The sequence below is a fragment of the Pinus tabuliformis genome, chromosome 5_1, assembly GCF_031772625.1.
Source record: "Pinus tabuliformis cultivar Carrire ecotype Pingquan chromosome 5_1, CPIR1, whole genome shotgun sequence".
Lineage (NCBI taxonomy): Eukaryota > Viridiplantae > Streptophyta > Pinopsida > Pinales > Pinaceae > Pinus > Pinus tabuliformis.
Genome location: NC_142305.1, coordinates 958,742,755 through 958,760,858, shown reverse-complemented (window position 1 = coordinate 958,760,858; position 18,104 = coordinate 958,742,755). Strand labels below are relative to the sequence as shown.

General features: G+C 39.2%; 1 protein-coding gene across 1 annotated transcript in view; it reads right to left on the bottom strand.

The window, feature by feature from the left end:
* Positions 1–18,104, bottom strand: part of LOC149167945 (protein ALWAYS EARLY 3-like) — a 112,715-nt gene that overhangs the window by 18,626 nt on the left and 75,985 nt on the right. The window contains exons 7-8 of the mRNA XM_089433264.1: positions 17,063–17,308; positions 16,771–16,935 (exon numbers count right to left, since the gene is read on the bottom strand). Coding sequence (XP_089289390.1) covers positions 16,771–16,935; positions 17,063–17,308 — 411 coding nt within the window. The remainder of the gene's footprint in view (positions 1–16,770; positions 16,936–17,062; positions 17,309–18,104) is intronic.

The following is an 18,104-nucleotide window of genomic DNA, read 5'->3' as shown; positions in this document are numbered from 1 at the left end:
CACTCCATTGTTTTTGAGTTTTAGCTATATAAATTTACTATTCTAGACTTTAGATTTCAGTGTCTATTATAGTCTATTTTTCTTAGTACTAATTAGATTCTAGAATGATGAATGATGAATTTAAATTTTAAATCAATTTAGAATCTAGAATGATGAATTTAATTTTTAAATCAATGTAGATTCTAGAATGGTGAATAATGAAAAATGAATATGGATCAGAGTATTTCATTATTGGATCATGTATGAATCATGTATGTATTAGTAAGGATGATGAGTATGCATCAGTGTATTTCATTATTTAATTCAAATATGTATGTATTATTGAATTTATGCTTTCATTATAGAATATGAATTTGATATATATATTAAAAAGGAAAAAAAATTATATACCCCGACATCCCCCCGTCCCCCCGTAATTTCCCTAAATTTGAGGGTACTCCTACACGTCCCCTTTGTGCGTCTCCCCGCACCTGCATCTCCCCGTCCCGGAGTCTTGGTGGAACATTAGTTATTAAGGTATTTGAAAGGGACAGGACAGTCCTCCCCTTCCAAATGTTGCTTGCCCTCAAGCAACCTTAAAGCTAGGTGCTCCAAAATATGCTCACCCTCCTAGGTGGCATCCTCATCTGGCAAGTTCTTCCAATGCACCAAACATCGCTTGCCTTCAAGCAATGCCTGAACAAACACCCTCTCTGACTATGGACCCCCACTATCACTACAAGCTCCACCAAGGTCTCAAATGTGCCATTAGATCGTCCTTGGTCGTTGTACTATCCTATAGTGAAGGAGTCCCTCGATACCAGGATCCCAAGCCAACCTGATCAACATGAAGCCCCCCTTGCTCCACTCACTATCCTTCCTGATATGGGCATTAGAACCCCTGTGTCTATCACCAATCAGTAGAGCATCCTGACAATGTAAAACTCTTCCCAAATCCTCATGAAGTTGCTCTACCGAATAGTCCATCTCATGCACTACAAGAGTAAACTCCTAAAGATGCAATCCAATCCTGGTGAAATTGAACCCTCCTCTACCCGGGCCTCCCCTGATCTCCTCCTGTTGATCACCCTGCCACACCGGTGAAGTTCCCCACACCATCAATATATCACTAAAACCAAATGGGAGATTTGCATGACCCTCCCATTTAGAAACCAGCTCACCTCTACGAATAATTGAACTACTCAACCCTGTTATGCTAGAATCCTCTGCCCATCGCAGAACGAACCTATCCTGCTGACATCGTGTCATGAATGACTGCCTAGCATGCTCGTACCAGAACCTCCTCTCCCATAACTCTCGGCCATAATCTACGCGATGATCGAGGCTAGGCCAATCTTGCCAAAGTGACTCAATAGTGCCAGCGCTTATCACTCCATGGCTAGGCCAAATCCAGAGCAACAATCTACCTTGTCTTATAGTGAGGACTTCGGTGATCACCCATGTACCCGCCTGTGAATGAATCAGTCCACTTGTTATCCTGACCATGCTCACTAAGGAATGGAGTATCCCACCAATCCATTGGAGCCCTGGATCCCATAACCATACTTGAGGTCCACAAACCCCAATCCTCTCTGTCTATTGCGTGATATGTTGCTTGTTGTTGGGACCCCTTTTTGCCCTGTCTTTGCCTCCTATAGGTATCCAATAGGTAGGCACTAAGCATCAAGAACCCGTGTTGCAAATATCCAGTTGTTTTGTGCCTACCAAATCACACAACGAGATCTGCTACCCCAGCTCCTAATGATGTGCTCAGGTACTGCAAGAAGCCTAGGCATCATCCTGCCAACAAGGACCACTATCCTCTGCACCTCATGCTCCCCTAATGCCTCAAGTTGTCCAACTGAAAAAGCACCATGTAACTCCCTCTCGGTCACCTCCCCAAGTGTGAACATAGTGGTGGAACATATGCTACCTCGACAATCAACCATGCCCTCCCTAAGTCTGTAACCGTCAACTCGTGCACCTACCAAGTGTCTCAACTAGCGAGTCTCCTCTCGGTCCATGACATGTGGTGTCTCATCCAAGTGCCTAGGGTGAGTCCCTCGTGCCCTGCTGCCTGAATGGAGAGTGTCAAAGTGAAACAACCAAACTATCTGTGACTGTAAGCAACACTGGAGGATGATGGGTGGGTATGTCCCAAAGAGTATGATCAAGAGTATGCCAAAATGCTCAAGAGTAATCCTACAAACGACCCTCTCTCCGCCTTGAATCTGCTGATAACTCCCTCGAGGCCCTGCCTCCACTAAACATGGTGTCCTCAAATGCTCGACAATGTCCTCATCAATCCTAGGTGAGTTGTGTCCAACGGTACACCTACTATCCCTGTCCATAAGTCTCCCTGGAGGCAAAGCTACAAGTGCTCGTTGCACCGCATCATGTGTCACTACATACCACCAAGTACCATCGCACTCCATGAAATGCCACTGTAGGCCGCAACCTATCCCTGTACACCACTGGATTACCCTGACTACAGCTATACCATTATGTATCCTCCTGTGTCCTGCTTGTGTCACTGCACCTATCACTCCCTGCACGTCCTCAATACGATGTGAGTCACTCCTCCTACCCCACAGTGTAAATCGGCATGCTATGATATACCACCATGTATCTCCATGCTCCTCTGCAGACCATTGCTCCTCGCTGCATAGCCCTGCACACCACTGGGTGTTATGGCCTAGAATTGGGTCTGTATGCATCAGGCCACATCCCTCTATATAACATTGAATGCTACGACCTAACTCTGTGTAGTCTTGTGTACCACTGTCTACTATCGTACCACCCTGTAGGCTGTAACATATGGTTATCTTGCATGACATGCGCCATTTCCCCTCGTCCATCCTGGTAGACCTGAGCACCCTAACTCCACTCCTGCTAGGGGGACATCTCTATTGTGTTGATCGTCTGTGACCCTCGAGTCCTAAACCTCAATGGGAGAACATCATCTCCATACAATATCCGGTCTGGTGGCCTACCCATTCCACCTCCTCAAACCAGCCCCTGCCAGAGAATGTTAATCATCCTGCACCCCCATGCGCAACCAACATGCCAAAACAACCAATGGATGTTGCTCACAAACCACCTGACCACTAGCGTCAACTGGAGCTCTCCTGACGGAAGCATGTGCTCAGGCATGGGGCTGACTACCTCATCAATGCCATAGCCATCCCGCATGTCTGACATCAAATAGGAAGCCCTACCTGGATCCCAATGCCAACTTGGGCCTCCAACACCCTCAATGTCTGAGAGCTCCCACTGAGCTTTACAATGAATGAAGACCATCTCCATGAGTCTAGTCCACTCCACCGAGTACCAACTCAAAATCTCTCGCCATCCAACCCCAAGAGAGGGATCGAATGCACAAACTCTAGCACATAGAACAAGCCCAACCAATGTTGCACGAAGCGGGGACGTTTTTTGGAAGCGGGGACACGGAAGCGTCATTTTCCAAAAATTTAGGAAGTGAAGCGTCTGCTATATATATATATATATATATATATATATATATATATATATATATATTTGCATTTATACTCAAAACAAACATCCCAGATACCAAATTAGTTGTAGAAGACATGAAAACATGCATATTTTTCCATAAATCAAGATAGATATAACATCCATTGTACATTAATGATTAATTATTCGAGCATCAACCATTTAGATGCATCAACCATCTAGAATCTAGATTCTTCTCCTCTTGTCTAGCCTTTGCCTCTACCTCAATTGTCTAGGGATATTAGTCAACATTGCCCAATTTTGATCAAACTACCTAATTCAAGACTTAAAATATGGTAGAAAAAGCTTAACATGCTTGATCGATGATTTTGACTTGATTGAAAGGTAATTTTTTGCTAAGGGCGTGCCACGTGACAAAGGAGATCAACAATTAACACCACCAACACTAGGGTACATATAGGGCTTGGTGCTCTTGATTAAATGCTAATTGCATACCTTCATACTTGACATAATCTAATGAAATGCCACAATCCCATTGATCCTGAATTCCTGAAAATTGTTAAGTCTGTTGAATTTTGAAGAGGATATGAAATTCTATTTTCTCCATATGAAGTCCAATGAGGCTGGAACCACTCTCAAACATCTTGAGTCATTTCATGGTAATGTTAAAAATTTAAGTAGAAGGATGGAAATGAAAAATAAAGGAGAATGTCACTTTTACTTTAAGAATTTAACATTAACATGAGGGAGCATCTGCTATATTTATATTTTTTTTGCCTTCATTCCTCACCCTAACCCAAGGTGGACCCACCCCTAACAAGCAAACTCACCTAAAATTTAAAAAAAAAAATTGAAAAAAAAACAATTTTCTAAACAGCGCGAAGCTTTTCCAGAAGCGTACAGAAGCGCCACGCTTCCGACGCCCGAAGCGTCGTACGAAGCGCACTTCGGATGCCTGGAAGCAGCGCTTCCGTACCACACTTCCGAATTTCCAGGAAGTGGCAAAAAATTCGGAAGCGGCGCTTCCGAATTTCGGAAGCGCGCTTCCGGCCAAGCTTCCTAGGCGCTTTTGTACAGGACGCGCTTCGGGGCTTGGAACCGGGGGAGGCGCTTCGTGCAACATTGAGCCCAACATGCGGATGTTGCATCTTGTGCAACTCTGACTGTCTCATCCCACTACCCAAGTCAACACATGAGATCTGACTAGGTAGCTCTATCTCTCTCTCTCCAATGGGCAAAGGTGACCCAACAGTGCTGCTAACCTGGTCATCCCCTTTGGTATGTCTAGACAACTCTGCCTCTCTCAATCCAATGCGTAAGGATGGGCTTGATAACGTTGTAGATCTTGTCAGTGTGCCTCTGAAGCAAACTATGTTGAAATCCCAACGTGTGGTCTCTATGTTGCCCCTCATCACTAGCTAGCCCAAAGGATGGTTACACATCCTCCATCATGGGCTCGACATGGGCCTCCAACTGCTCCTCCCTAGACAACCTGACATGCAAGACAAGCTCATCAATCAGCTTTAGGTGACTATCGTCGGCAACTATGTCATTGATTTGGATGCCTCCGTATCTATTGGCTCCTCATCAACAGTGGGGATATTTCCTGACACCTCATCAATGGATGGTCCTATGGGTGTATGCTCTACTTTCTCCCCCAAGGTGTCAACTGGTGCTATAAAAGAGGCCTCCAACAATGGTGACTCTTGTGCCACACGGGGTATACCAATGTGATCCTCTGATCCTCACACTCTCGCGTGTCCTCTACCTCATGTTCAATCCCCTCCTTAGGCACCTAATGTCTAAGAGCAGGTCTCCACCAGCAAAATCGTCTCGTTGACTCATCCTCTAACTATCTCTAGCCTGATTGCTCCTTTCCAGGAGATCTGGTGGCCATGATTCTGTTGGCTTTCCCCACATAGTGTAGATGGTTGTATTCCCATGGCTTGTGCACCTCTAGTGTCTATCTTGTAAGGATAAGGATGGATTTGGTCTAACACCTTCCTCAACTGAGCCAACCTCTCATCACTCCAACGGATTCCACCACAGAATCCCTGCATACTGAATCTCCCCTGAGCCATGGGCAGTGTACGTTGTAACTCATCATTGTGCATACATGCCCAAATTTCCCATGATCTTACTAGTTACACACAGCAAGGCCACCACTGTAATGTTCCTAAACAGGAATTTAAGTGATAAACCAATTAAACAAACAGTGCAACAATGGAAAATTAAAAACTTTTAGCAAACACCCATGAAACATTGTAATACTAAAACTGTTGAGCTATATATTATGAAATATGAGAGCATGAGTACAATATATAAATGGAGAAGTGCACTTGGGCTTGTCTCAAGGACAAGTTGGACCAAACCCAGGTGGTAGAATAGCCGGAAAGATGGTTGTTCAGCTGCTGCGCTATTATGCTCTGCGATGTCCTAGTAAACTGTTGATCTGCTGACTTCGTCCTGCTGGAAAGTGCCCAAAAACTACCCAGAAAATTTTTCTCATTTAGCCTTATACTCCTTGGAAAAAACCCAGAAGGGAATTTCTCTAATTTTGACTTTGGAATTCCAGCCTCTTGGAAATTGCTCTCTGACTATATCTACTGACTTTCAGCCTGCTGGAAAGTGCCCAGAAAATTCTACCCTTTTCCCCTTAGACTCCTTGAACAAAACCCAAAAGGGAATCTCTCTGAATTTGACTTTGGATTTTCGGCCTCTTAGGAGCTGCTCTCCAGCTATATCTGGTATCTGCTAATTTTCGGCCTATTGGAAAGTGCCCAAAAACTGCCCAGAAAATTCTACCCTTTTAGCTTTAGACTCCTTGGACAAAACCCAGAAGGGAATTTCTCTGATTTTGACTTTGGATTTTCGGCCTCTTGGGAGCTACTCTCTGGCTACATCTGCTGAATTTTGGCCTACTAGAAAGTGCCCAAAAACTGCCCAGAAAATTCTGCCCTTTTAGCCTTAGACTCCTTGGACAAAACCCAAAAAAACCCAGAAGAGAATTTCTTTGATTTTGACTTTGGATTTTCGCCCTCTTGGGTGGCTAAATCAACCTTTGTGTATTTTTGGCTGCCCAAAAAACACGCAGTCCCTTCCTCTGCATGGTTGGTTGAGCTGTGAATCATAGTTGGAAACTCCTGCAATCTCTGTGGAACAACAAATGGTCCCCCAAAGTAGAGGTTGAATCTTCCCTACAAAAGACTCGTGGTTAAACAGTGGGTAGACTCGCTAAGCAGCAAAGCGTACAAGAGTGAGTTTGTTTGTCAAATATTCAGAATGAAAACAAAATGAAAGTTGATCTCTCATTATAACTCCTTGGGCCCCCTTAGCCTCATGTGGGCCCCTCCATCCACCCATTCGATTTTCCCTCCAAGCATATCGAATGGCTAATTTGAACTCCTATGTGGGTGGCCCCCACATTCCACTAGCAGTTAAATAAAGTTGATTTGGCCCCTAAGTCCCTAAATCGAAAGTGTGGGGCCCTCTTCCTTAGTCAAAAATGTGCAAAATTGTGTAGCAACACCTTGTTACCTATGAAATCGGATTCGTTGGATTTTCCTCAAGTGTCTGAATCCTACGAATCGGACACGATTCGACCTAATTCGAATCCTAAATTTGGGACATGTAGTGTCCTAACGGGACACGCTCGAATCCGGGTCGTGTCCCATTAGGACACGTGTCCCGAAAACCGGATTCGAATCCGGCGAAAAGGAACCCATAAATTTAAGTTGGGTGTGACACCGGTGATTATCAAACATCCTGGTTCTGCATCCTTGCCTATCCCATCATAGAGATCAACACTTACACCATTAAAGTTTATAACTTTTGTCAACATAACAAGTCCTGTTATATCATCTGGATGAAGGTCAGCAGTTTCACAAGCATCTCCAGACACATCTGTTCCATACTCTGTTTGGAGCACTCGAAGGACAAGAATGCTTTGAGACTGACAGCTGCTTTCAACCCCCAAGTTTGTAGTACAAGTCTCTGTTTCTTGCTCAAATGCAACAATAAGATTTTTTATTTTAACACAGAGACCAAGCAGCAGTCTTTCCACCATCTTGGCAATCATCTTAACCCCATCTTGAACACAAGATAGGTGGAACCCCCATTTACATGGATACCACAGCCCTCTACCTACTCTGAATTTCGCTGAGAAGGAGACACACTGGGGTACACTTCTGAAGTAGAACAATCTTCAGAACTACTGGATGTTTTGAACTCAGTTCGTGGAACAAGAACCAGCTCAAAGTCCTCCACATTAATCTCACACTTTTCAGCTGCCAGTGCTTTCCAAGGTATTTTGATTGATATGCTGGTGATAAATCCTTCTTTGATAATCATCAGTGTCACACCAAACTGGCATAAATCAATGAATCATAAATTCTAAATTCTAAAACTGGATTCGAATCCAGCGAAAACGAACCTATAAATTCAAGGATGCTATAATGTTAGTAACTTACTTTGTCGACAGTAAAACTAACATCTAGATGAAGATCTATGTTTGAAATCAATGAATTTGTGTAAGAAATATCTAATTTTTAATATATATATATATATTTAACGAATCCTATGTGTCATGTTCCAGGGGGTCCACGTGTCTGAATCCGACACTCGAATCCCCATAATCCTACGAATCTCAAATCCCCGTGTCAGGTTACTTAGCTTGTTACTAATGTATTTGAGAAGGGACATGACATAGTCTTCTTTGATGACATTTTGGTATATAATAGAACTGGGGAGGAATATGTGCAACACTTGGAGGAAGTGTTGAGGATATTGGACGAACAACAGTTTTATACATTATTATCCAAGTACGAGTTTGGATTGACAAAGATGCTTTATTTGGAGCACATGATCGATGGAGAAGGGGTGCAAGTGCATCAGGAGAAGATTTGAGCCATCATTGAATGGCCTACTCCCAAGAATGTGATGATGTTGAAGGGCTTCTTGGGTATCTACACCTACTATAGGCAATTTGCCAAGGTGTTTTCTCAATTGGCAACGCCGCAACACTTGTTGGGGACGGATGCGGCAAAGAAGGATTTTATGCAACTTACAGAGGTAATGAGCACTTGTCTTATTTTAGCCTTATTTGAGTTTTCTTAGCAATTTGTTTTGGAGTGTGATGCTTCAGATAAAGGGATTGGAGCAGTATTGATGAAAAACGGCCACCTTATTGCTTTCAAGAGCAGGAAATTTAGTGATTATGAGTGTCACTACTCTATATTTTACAACGAGATGCTAACCATCATGTATGCATTGGCCAAGTTTAGGCCATATTTGGTGGCAAATCAGTTAAAAATTAAGACTGATCACAACAGCCTCAAATTTTTCTCAGATCAGAAGGAATTGAATGATTAGCAGCAAAAATGGGTGAGCAAAATTTAGGCTTATGATTTTGAGATCAAGTATGTCAAGGGGAAAAATAATGTGGTTATCGATGCACTTTCTAGGAAACCCACAACATTATATTTTATGGACACTTCATTTGGTTGGAAGTCTCATTTATTAGTGGAGTATTCAAAGAACAAGATGGTATGTTAAATCTTGGATAGGTAGATACAAGATACTAGATACAAGGTGGTTCATGATATCATCTACGATAAGGACAAAAACAACTTGGTGCCAGAATCAATTTAAAGGATAAAGTTATAAAGGCAGTACATGATTCTCCACTTGCAGGACATTTGAACTACCTTAAGACCTATAGGGCAGTCAAGGATAGATTCTCTTGGAAGGGTCTCAAGGAGGATGTTTTGAGTATGTCTTTGAATGCAACATATGCCCGCAGAATAACGAGGAGCATACACATCCAACAAGTTTATTTCAGCCACTTTCTATTCCAGAACAGAAATGGGAGAGCATTTCAATGGACTTCATCACAAGATTTCCATTAGTGCAAGGCAAGGGTTGTATCTACGATAAGGACAAAAACAACTTGGTGCCAGAATCAATTTAAAGGATAAGGTTATAAAGGCAGTACATGATTCTCCACTTGCAGGACATTTGAACTACCTTAAGACCTATAGGGCAATCAAGGAGAGATTCTCATGGAAGGGTCTCAAGGAGGATGTTTTGAGTATGTCTTTGAATGCAACGTATGCCCACAGAATAATGAGCATACACATCCAACAAGTTTATTTCAGCCACTTCCTATTCCAGAACATAAATGGGAAAGCATTTCAATGGACTTCATCACAGGGTTTCCATCAGTGCAAGGCAAGGGTTGTATCTATGTGGTGGTGGATCGACTAACTAAGTATGCCCAGTTCTTTGCAATCTCTTCTAAGAATCTCTTCTAGGAGCTCAACATCCCAGGTGGCGAAGTTATTCTTTCAAGTCTTTAGGCTACATGGTCTACCCAAGAATATTGTCAGTAATAAGGACAGCAGATTTAGGGGAGGATTTTGGTAGGAATTATTCAGATTGGTGGGCACAGAACTTAACCCTAGTACGAGCTATCACCCACAGACAGATGGACAGAAGAAGATAGTAATAAATGGCTAGAGGGGTACTTGACTAAATATGAATCAAGACAGTAAAGGGCATGGGTGAAGTGGCTACACATGGGCGAGTATTGCTACAACACTTCATACCACATGCCGATCAAGATGTTACCATTTAGACCGTTATATGGCTATGATGCATTTCAAGTGTTATATGGCTATGATGCCTTATCCTTTTCATTATGATGCATTATCCTTTGCAAACAGTTCTAGGCTCGGGAAATGTGTCAAAGCATCTAAGTGAGGGATTTGATTTAAATGGATGACCAATGATTCAAACCATTTATACTTATACAATCTAAAAGCTTGCGAAATTTTTCAATTGATTGTATAGATGAAAGAAGAAGAGATATGATAATTAAGCATTCATCTTGAATACTTAATTTATCAGATATAGCAGAAGCGTGTAGAGAAATTTCTACAACTAACACATATATATTCAAGAGATGACAGAAGGCAACAATTTAATGATGCAGAGGTACTAATTTAAACAACTTGTTCAATTAGTTATTCTTAGTAATGATTATAACTTTGCAGTGGGTTGTAAATCCTTAACTTAGCCTTACCCTAACTCCTATGTTACCTTGAACATATGATGAAAACCAGAAATATTACACAGAAAAAAACTCACATGAACACAAATGTTGCTAGAACTAAAGTCAGAAGCCTTTGATTATCTTCAAGAAATTTCAAAGAATACAATAGTGTTTTTGGCTCCCTCAAAGTGTCAACCCTTCTTACTTTGAATTGCAATGTATATATCGAGTGTAATTCAAAAATATCTAACTTAATACAATCTTTTACCAAAAATAAAGTTTTATCCAAAATAATCTGGATATTTCCAACTAATACAACTCAAAATAGGGATTCTAAAACTAATTATGTGGAAACAACATTATTCGAGGATGTCGTTTGTAACTGATGCCTTGGAATCTGACTCTATTGATTTTATTGATCCTGCTCCTATCTTCGTTGCAACTTCACCAAGAAAATTTGTTTTTTGTTTACTCAATAAGTTCGAGAAACTTATCCCACTTCTAATCATCAAGGCATGAAAATTAGATTACCCTCCTGTAAGCTTCATCCACCTCTGTGTATTTTCAAAAGTAGGCTTCGTAATAAAAAGATGATAAACCTCATGAGCAATAAAAAAAATCATCTTCTAAACCTTCAAGAAAAGCTTTGCCACTAATAATTCCTTTTATTTTAGCAACTTTAAGTTATCTTTTGCTATGTCATGTAACTTGTACTTGTAATTTTCCTATGGAATCAATTGACCATGAGAATCTCTTAAGGATGGGAGTCCTTTTTGTTGAAGGATAGAAAACTTTCTATGGAACTTTTTTATTTGAGCTTCTAAGTTCTGGCATTTGTTTTCCAGTTGTAACATCAAATTCCTTTTTGTTAACACCTTTCTAACTTCTAGGACTACATTTGTCCTATCTTCAATCCCCATGTCTTCAAGCTCATCTTTAGTTTTTGAGTTTAACACTTTGATGATCCTTGTTGCCTCTCCAGGTTTGTGGTCCAGTTCTTCTTTGATCTTTGCTATGGTTGCTTTTGCTTTATGTACCAATTGTTCTTGTTCAAAAATAATTTCAATAGATGTCCACAATTCTAAAATGGTTGAATTGATATCAATCCAAATTTTCTCCTTGGATTCTGATAATGTTTGTGCACTGATTGACTCATCCATATATTTTTCAAGTTGTTTAGTAAGCTTGAAATTCTTTTGTACTTCTGAGATGTATGCATTATCTACCTTAATTTTATTGTCTTCCATTCTTTGCAGTGATGCCTTTAGTTTCTCTATTTCAACATTTCTTAATAATAGATCTCCCATAGATTTTGACAACTTCTTGGCTAGTTGATTTTCTCTGTAATGTAGAAATTCCTGCACTAATTTGTTGTTCTTTTTCTTTCAATATTTTTCCATATTTGCCTCCATTTTTTGTATTTGAATGTTCTATTCAACGATCATGCGTAGCATGTTCTCTTTCTCCTTCTCTAATTTCCCTACTTCCTGAGCTTGAGGATGCTCTGTTGTAGGCAGTTTCAACTGTTTTCTTAGTGCTTGGATGTCTACATTTCTACTTTTAATAATTTCTTCAGCAACCTTTACATCATTAGGATCCAATCCTAATTTAATTACAAGATCTTCTAAAGCTTTGATTCTAGTGTCTTTAGCTAAAGATGACATCTTTTCTAATTTGAGTTGAGTATGAATATTATTTAGAGAAGCTTGCAGCTTTGAAGTTGCCATGGCAGAACTTGTTAAAGATGAATAAATCATCTCACCAGCCTATTTGTGTAGATCAATTTGATCTATGGGATGAACCTGTTTTGTATCAAAAGAAAATACATAAGTTTTGTAATCCTCTGCACTTTTAGGAACTGGAACATTTGGCTCAAGAAATGCCAATTGAAATTGTCCTCTGTCAAGGTCTAATGCAGACAGTAGTCTGGTTTGAATAGTAGAGGTCTACTTCCAAAACTCAAAATAGGTAGCAGTCTTTAACATTTCATTCTTCTTCTTCATTTCTCTGAACCTAGAAAAGATACTTTGTTGACTAGAAGAAGGGGAAGCAGGTGTATCAAGAATTATTTCTTCAGTTTGCTACAGAGAAAACACAGGCTCGCTTGATAACCTAACTGTTGTGGAGACCTCAGTATCTTTGACCTTTGATGATTCTTCCTCTGTACTCATTGTCTTTCTTCTTTTGAAAACTTTGAACTCTGTTGTCTTAGAACCTAAACTAGTAGGGGACATAATCTCACTTGGTCTCTTTAACTCTTTTTCTTTCAATCTTGGAGTCTCTAATGTTGTTTGGCTGGAAATATGCTCTTCAACTTCTTGCAAAGTGTTCTCCTCCCATACTTCCTAATTTGCATACTGTTCAATTTTTGGTTTTGATATATGAATATAAGGAGTTGATTTATGTTCACTTCTAATTGATGAGATCACTCCCAAAGGGTCATAAGGCCAGCTAAAACTTAACTTGAAATTCATCTGTCTCAATAAACTCTCAACCTCCTTGTTTGTTTCCTTAGTGTTTACTATGAATGGACCAACTTGAGCTTTCAACTTGAATTGGGATTTTTGTTTCCTAGATACAAAATTAATTTCATCCATATTCATTCTCTGCCTTATAAACTCTAGAGCAAAAATCCTCATTGGCACAAAAACTAGTAGTTTATATGGTGGCAATTCACAACCATAAACTTTGATTTCTATAAAATTCTGATATAGATACCAATCTCCCACCTTTGATTGTTCACTGAGATGCGGAGCTCTTTTAATGTCTGTAGATATTCTCGGAACTACATCACTGTTACAGAGTGTGACCTTCCCTATGAATCAAGCTTTTGGAGAGGCATTTTAAATCTTTTAGACTGATGATATAAAAATAAATACACCAATATTGATTGATGCTTGAAAGATCCCTCTGCACTGAATTTTAAAAACTGCTCATGGATGACATCTGAAATAAACTGGCTAAAATTGAAAAGGATGAGGGGTTTTTTACCAAACGAAAATACTAACAAAAATCCTAAGATAACTTCATCAATCCACTGATCACTTTGGTAGCCTAAGAGACAACAAACCATAGAAATAACCTGTCTGGACATTTCTAGAAAGATAGCTGAAGAATATGGTGGATTGTTTCGAGGCAATTCAAAACCTTCAAGCAAAAATGACTCAATATTGGCTCGTTGCTGAAAATTGAGTTTTTGATAAATCTCCAATAGGGAATCAACTGAAAAAGGGTGAAGAGAACTTGGAGGTTTATCTGTAGGGCCTGGGAAATGGATTAAGAAGTTATGGAAAACAGACTTCCATTATTCCGGCCAAGTATAGCTCTTTGACTTGGCAGATAACGATTTTCACACAAGGTAATGAATTCATGGAAATGATGAGTTTGGGGGAAAATGAATTGGGTAACATGGACTCCTTTAAATAATTTTGGCCAGATTTTCTTGCTGTTTGGATTGCCAGTTGGGCATCCATAGATTGTGCTCAGAATTCACTGTAGTCTGTTGCATAATAATAAAAACCCTCATTGTTGCTCCAATTTTCCTAAGTTGGGTTTTTCCAGGGACATTTGTCCATATAAACAGTGTCATTTTTATGTAGGTGTGCTAGTATTTTCTCAATGTCCAACGCTATTATTTCCACAGTATTTTATTTGTGAAGGTTGCAGTGTGATTTATTTGATATTTGTCGTAGCAGATAAATTGTTAAAATAATTAACAATTAAGAAAATAAATTCCAGTTGCTGCAATAGGTTTTCAGTTTTGAAATTTTCACATCTTGGAGGGTGCACTTGTTGGACGTTGTTATTCACTATTTTTAGAGAATGGTTGCAACCACCTTGCACCATTCCTTGGGGAACACTTGTCTTAGATATTAGTTTACTTTTACCGGTTGGATACGCCTTCCTAGTCATGCACCGTATTTCTTTGATCCTCTCTTGAAAAGATAAATATATTATTTGATGACCAATTCAAGGGCTCTGTAGCATAATTTTTTACTTATTTGACTCATCAAATATGGTCATTAGGATATTATTTTACAGTATGAGGTGGTTGAGCCAAGAACTCCATAAATAAATGGATTCCTTCATTTGTGATGATTGTTGTTTAGTGAGATATAGTAGAGCATCTCTTTTTCTCGGAGCAAATATTTTGGGAATCTTTACTTTTATGTTGTGTGAGGCCATAGTGTGAGCAACTTGTGGATTGGAGCTTTCTTTATGCATGCAAAAGAATTCAACAAAGGCTATCATCTAGGTGTGGTTTCTATCCCTTGTTTCTTTGTTTTGCTTGTTTTAAATATTTCATATCTAGTTTCTTCAAAGAGTAGCAACTAGACTTAGTAATATTCAGGAAAGCAAACACCTATGTCTGACTTTGAAATTGATGCATGCTCGAATCATTTTCATGCATAAATTGTAGCTTTGATTTACAACCATATAGGTTTTTTGTAGCATGCCTAGGGTTGCCCTTAGATCCCTGATTATAGATAAATGTATGCCCTCCACATAATAGTAGATGACTCCAATAGCCCAATGATCAATTAGGCACTGGTCATCCTCTCTCATGCATCAATAAAACTTTTGATCTTTCTATTTTCTAGTTGTTTTTTCATTTTTGTTTAGCTTGCTCAAAATTGGTTTCATTTTCTGTTTAAATAACTAGAAGAGTCTACTTTTAACTTTTTTCAAAAAATCCCAATATCCAGCAACCATGTTAGCCTGGGATTTAACTGTTAAAATAGTAAACTTAACAACAACAACAAAAGAATCCACCACAGGCCTTGTACATTTTCATAGGTAAATTTATAGCATAAAACACCCAACTTTGATTAACTTGAAACAATTCCACATGAAAAAAGAGCAATTCATGAAAGATTCGTTTCGACCCTTTAGCATTTTCGATATATTTTGATCCATCAGTTACTTATAAAAATACCATAGCTTGCTCCCTTTACCATGTTTCACAAACACTGTGGCATGAACAATTTGTTAGTGCATTATCATAACTTCATACTATAAATTTATAATATATTAGCATCAGGAACATGGCCAATACCTCTTATAGTACAGTCAAGAACTCAACAAAAATATATTAACGCATCATAATTGCATAAAACAGCCAAGCATATTCTGCATGAGCAAATATTTTGGGCTGACAACTGCTGCAATGGGCCTGTGCTGAGAACAAGCACCAGAACTCCTCAAGTGCCTTGTAGGGGCAGGCCGGCTAGTCGATGAGCAAAAGAAGGTCTGTGGTCTGGCAAATTTAGTGCTGGAAGTATCCTAGGTTTCTGCATGTTGTTTGCTGCCACTAACAGACACGACAGAACGAAAGAAAGAAGTGATATGCATGATGGAGTCTGCCAGAGGAGGTCCTAGTAAGATCTCTGATCTGTGTCCTAACACATCCCTCATAAAAAGAGATAGACATCTCCAATCCCGATAGAGGAATATGGTCATGAAGGAGCCCCCCCCACCCGTATTCCAGTAAATGCAATCGAACCTCCCTCTAATTTCATAATAAATGGAACATACAAAGATGACGTGCTGCTCCAACTCAATCTCCTAGAAGTGACATAAAACGGAAAGCCTCTCCAACTGCAAAATTCGGAGATTTATTTCCACCCGAAGATGGTAAGACGATGCTCTAAAGTGGCAAAGAGGGATCCTCTGACCATATTATTGATTTATATAGGCCAGTATGAATAGTATCATTTGCATATTTAGATATTATGCATAGTATTTGAATATGCGTAATACATTCAAATACTACTAGAATCTAAATATATTTAATATGGAAGCAAGTAAACTTGTGTGTGTGTCGACTGGGTCTAGCTTGGTTTGTGGCTAGGAGGATAGTCATTATCCTCCCCACCCAAGTTCAATTCCTACAATTTGAATTAACATATTGAGCTCTTAAATGAGTCTATTGTGTGGCGCTGGCAAGGTAACAGCACTCTCATTCTCCCTTTCAGGCTAAAGAGGGGAGAATTATATAAAATGTCATATAAAATAAAACTTTATATAACCAATTTATACAAAAGAAACTAACATGAAATTCAAGGCAGGGGGAACCTATATTCCTTTTCCCAGTCATGTTGATTGGGAATGCAATGTGATTGATAGGTTTATGAAATTCCAAAAGTTTAAATGACCAAGACTAATAATTAGGATAAAAGATTGTAACTTTTTCCAAATAGACTTGAAGAAAACTTGCCTGCTTGTGAAGAAAGGACATTGACAATAAATTACCAGATACTGACCTTTTTATCAAGTGCACGAGTCAATTCAGCTAGTGCCCGGATGTCAGCTTCCTTGGCCTGGATTTGTGCTAGTGTACAAGGCTGGTTATACAATGCTTGCTGGGTAGCCGCAACAACTTCATTAGCTGCAGCTTTTGCTTGTATAACAGAATCAACTGTGTCACCCTGTATGAATTAAAATACTTATGGCTATATTCTAGTATGGAAAAAAATCTCAATAAAAAGTTAACCTAGAGAAACAAAAGGATAACATGAAAAAATAATTCACAACTAAAAAAAAATCATTGTAAACCTTTGCCTGCTTCAAAAGAGTGTTAAAAGAATATTTAGAAGGGGGGCCAAAAGAAGGTTCTGCCCCCGACTTATCCATTCTGTCATTCTGTATATTCTTTGGATAAACACCCACACCCAATCCTCTAGATTTCATCTCCAGTTGGGAGTCCTCAAATGTCTGGCCCATACCATCCAAGATCACAGTTTTTCTTCTCAAGGCTTCTGGCATATTCTCCAATGGGTTCAAAGGCATGCAATCAATATCCTGATGCATGTAAGAGAATTTTTAGCACTGAAGTCTGATTAATATCTGGATAAAAATCAAACTTCTACAGGAAATGGTGCATAGCTTCATTTCCATTTTCAGATAATTTAAAGAAATGTTCATCAGACACCCAAAATTTCCAATTCTCTAGGCTAATATCCAATCAGCAGATTAAGAACAATAGATGATGAAGAATATCAGCTACAGGGTTGATGATCACTATCAGGTTAGACAACTTTAAAATGCCTATTTAAAGATCCTCAAGCTTTAGTATAGAAATTCAATGACATATTTTTATGGAATAAAAAATGAAGTGTAATTGCTGAGCTTTAAAATAGAAATTCAATGACATGGCAAGAAGATGAATGGCAAGACTGATAGTAAAACATTGAAAATTCCATTTAAGATGAATGGCGAGACTGATAGTAAAACATTGAAAATTCCATTTAAGATGAATGGCCAAAACGAGAGTAAAACATTGAAAATTCCATTTCATTGATTAATATAGCCTTCAACGGCTTTATTCCATCCTTCCAACTGAGATTTCCGGCTATTTTACTTGCTCTATGCCTATTGCTCTTTTTCGTTTGCTTTCTTCTGCATAATCTCTTTACAGATTTGGCATACCTTTCATTGATTGAGTTTTCCATCAATTACAATATCCCTGCATTTTACATCTAAATAGCTAAAATTGCAGTGCCTTTTACTTTTCATTGGAAAATAGCCATTTTTTTTAAATAAGCCATTTCTTACCATCCTAAGAAACTGCTGACACTCGGCCATGTTACTTTAATAA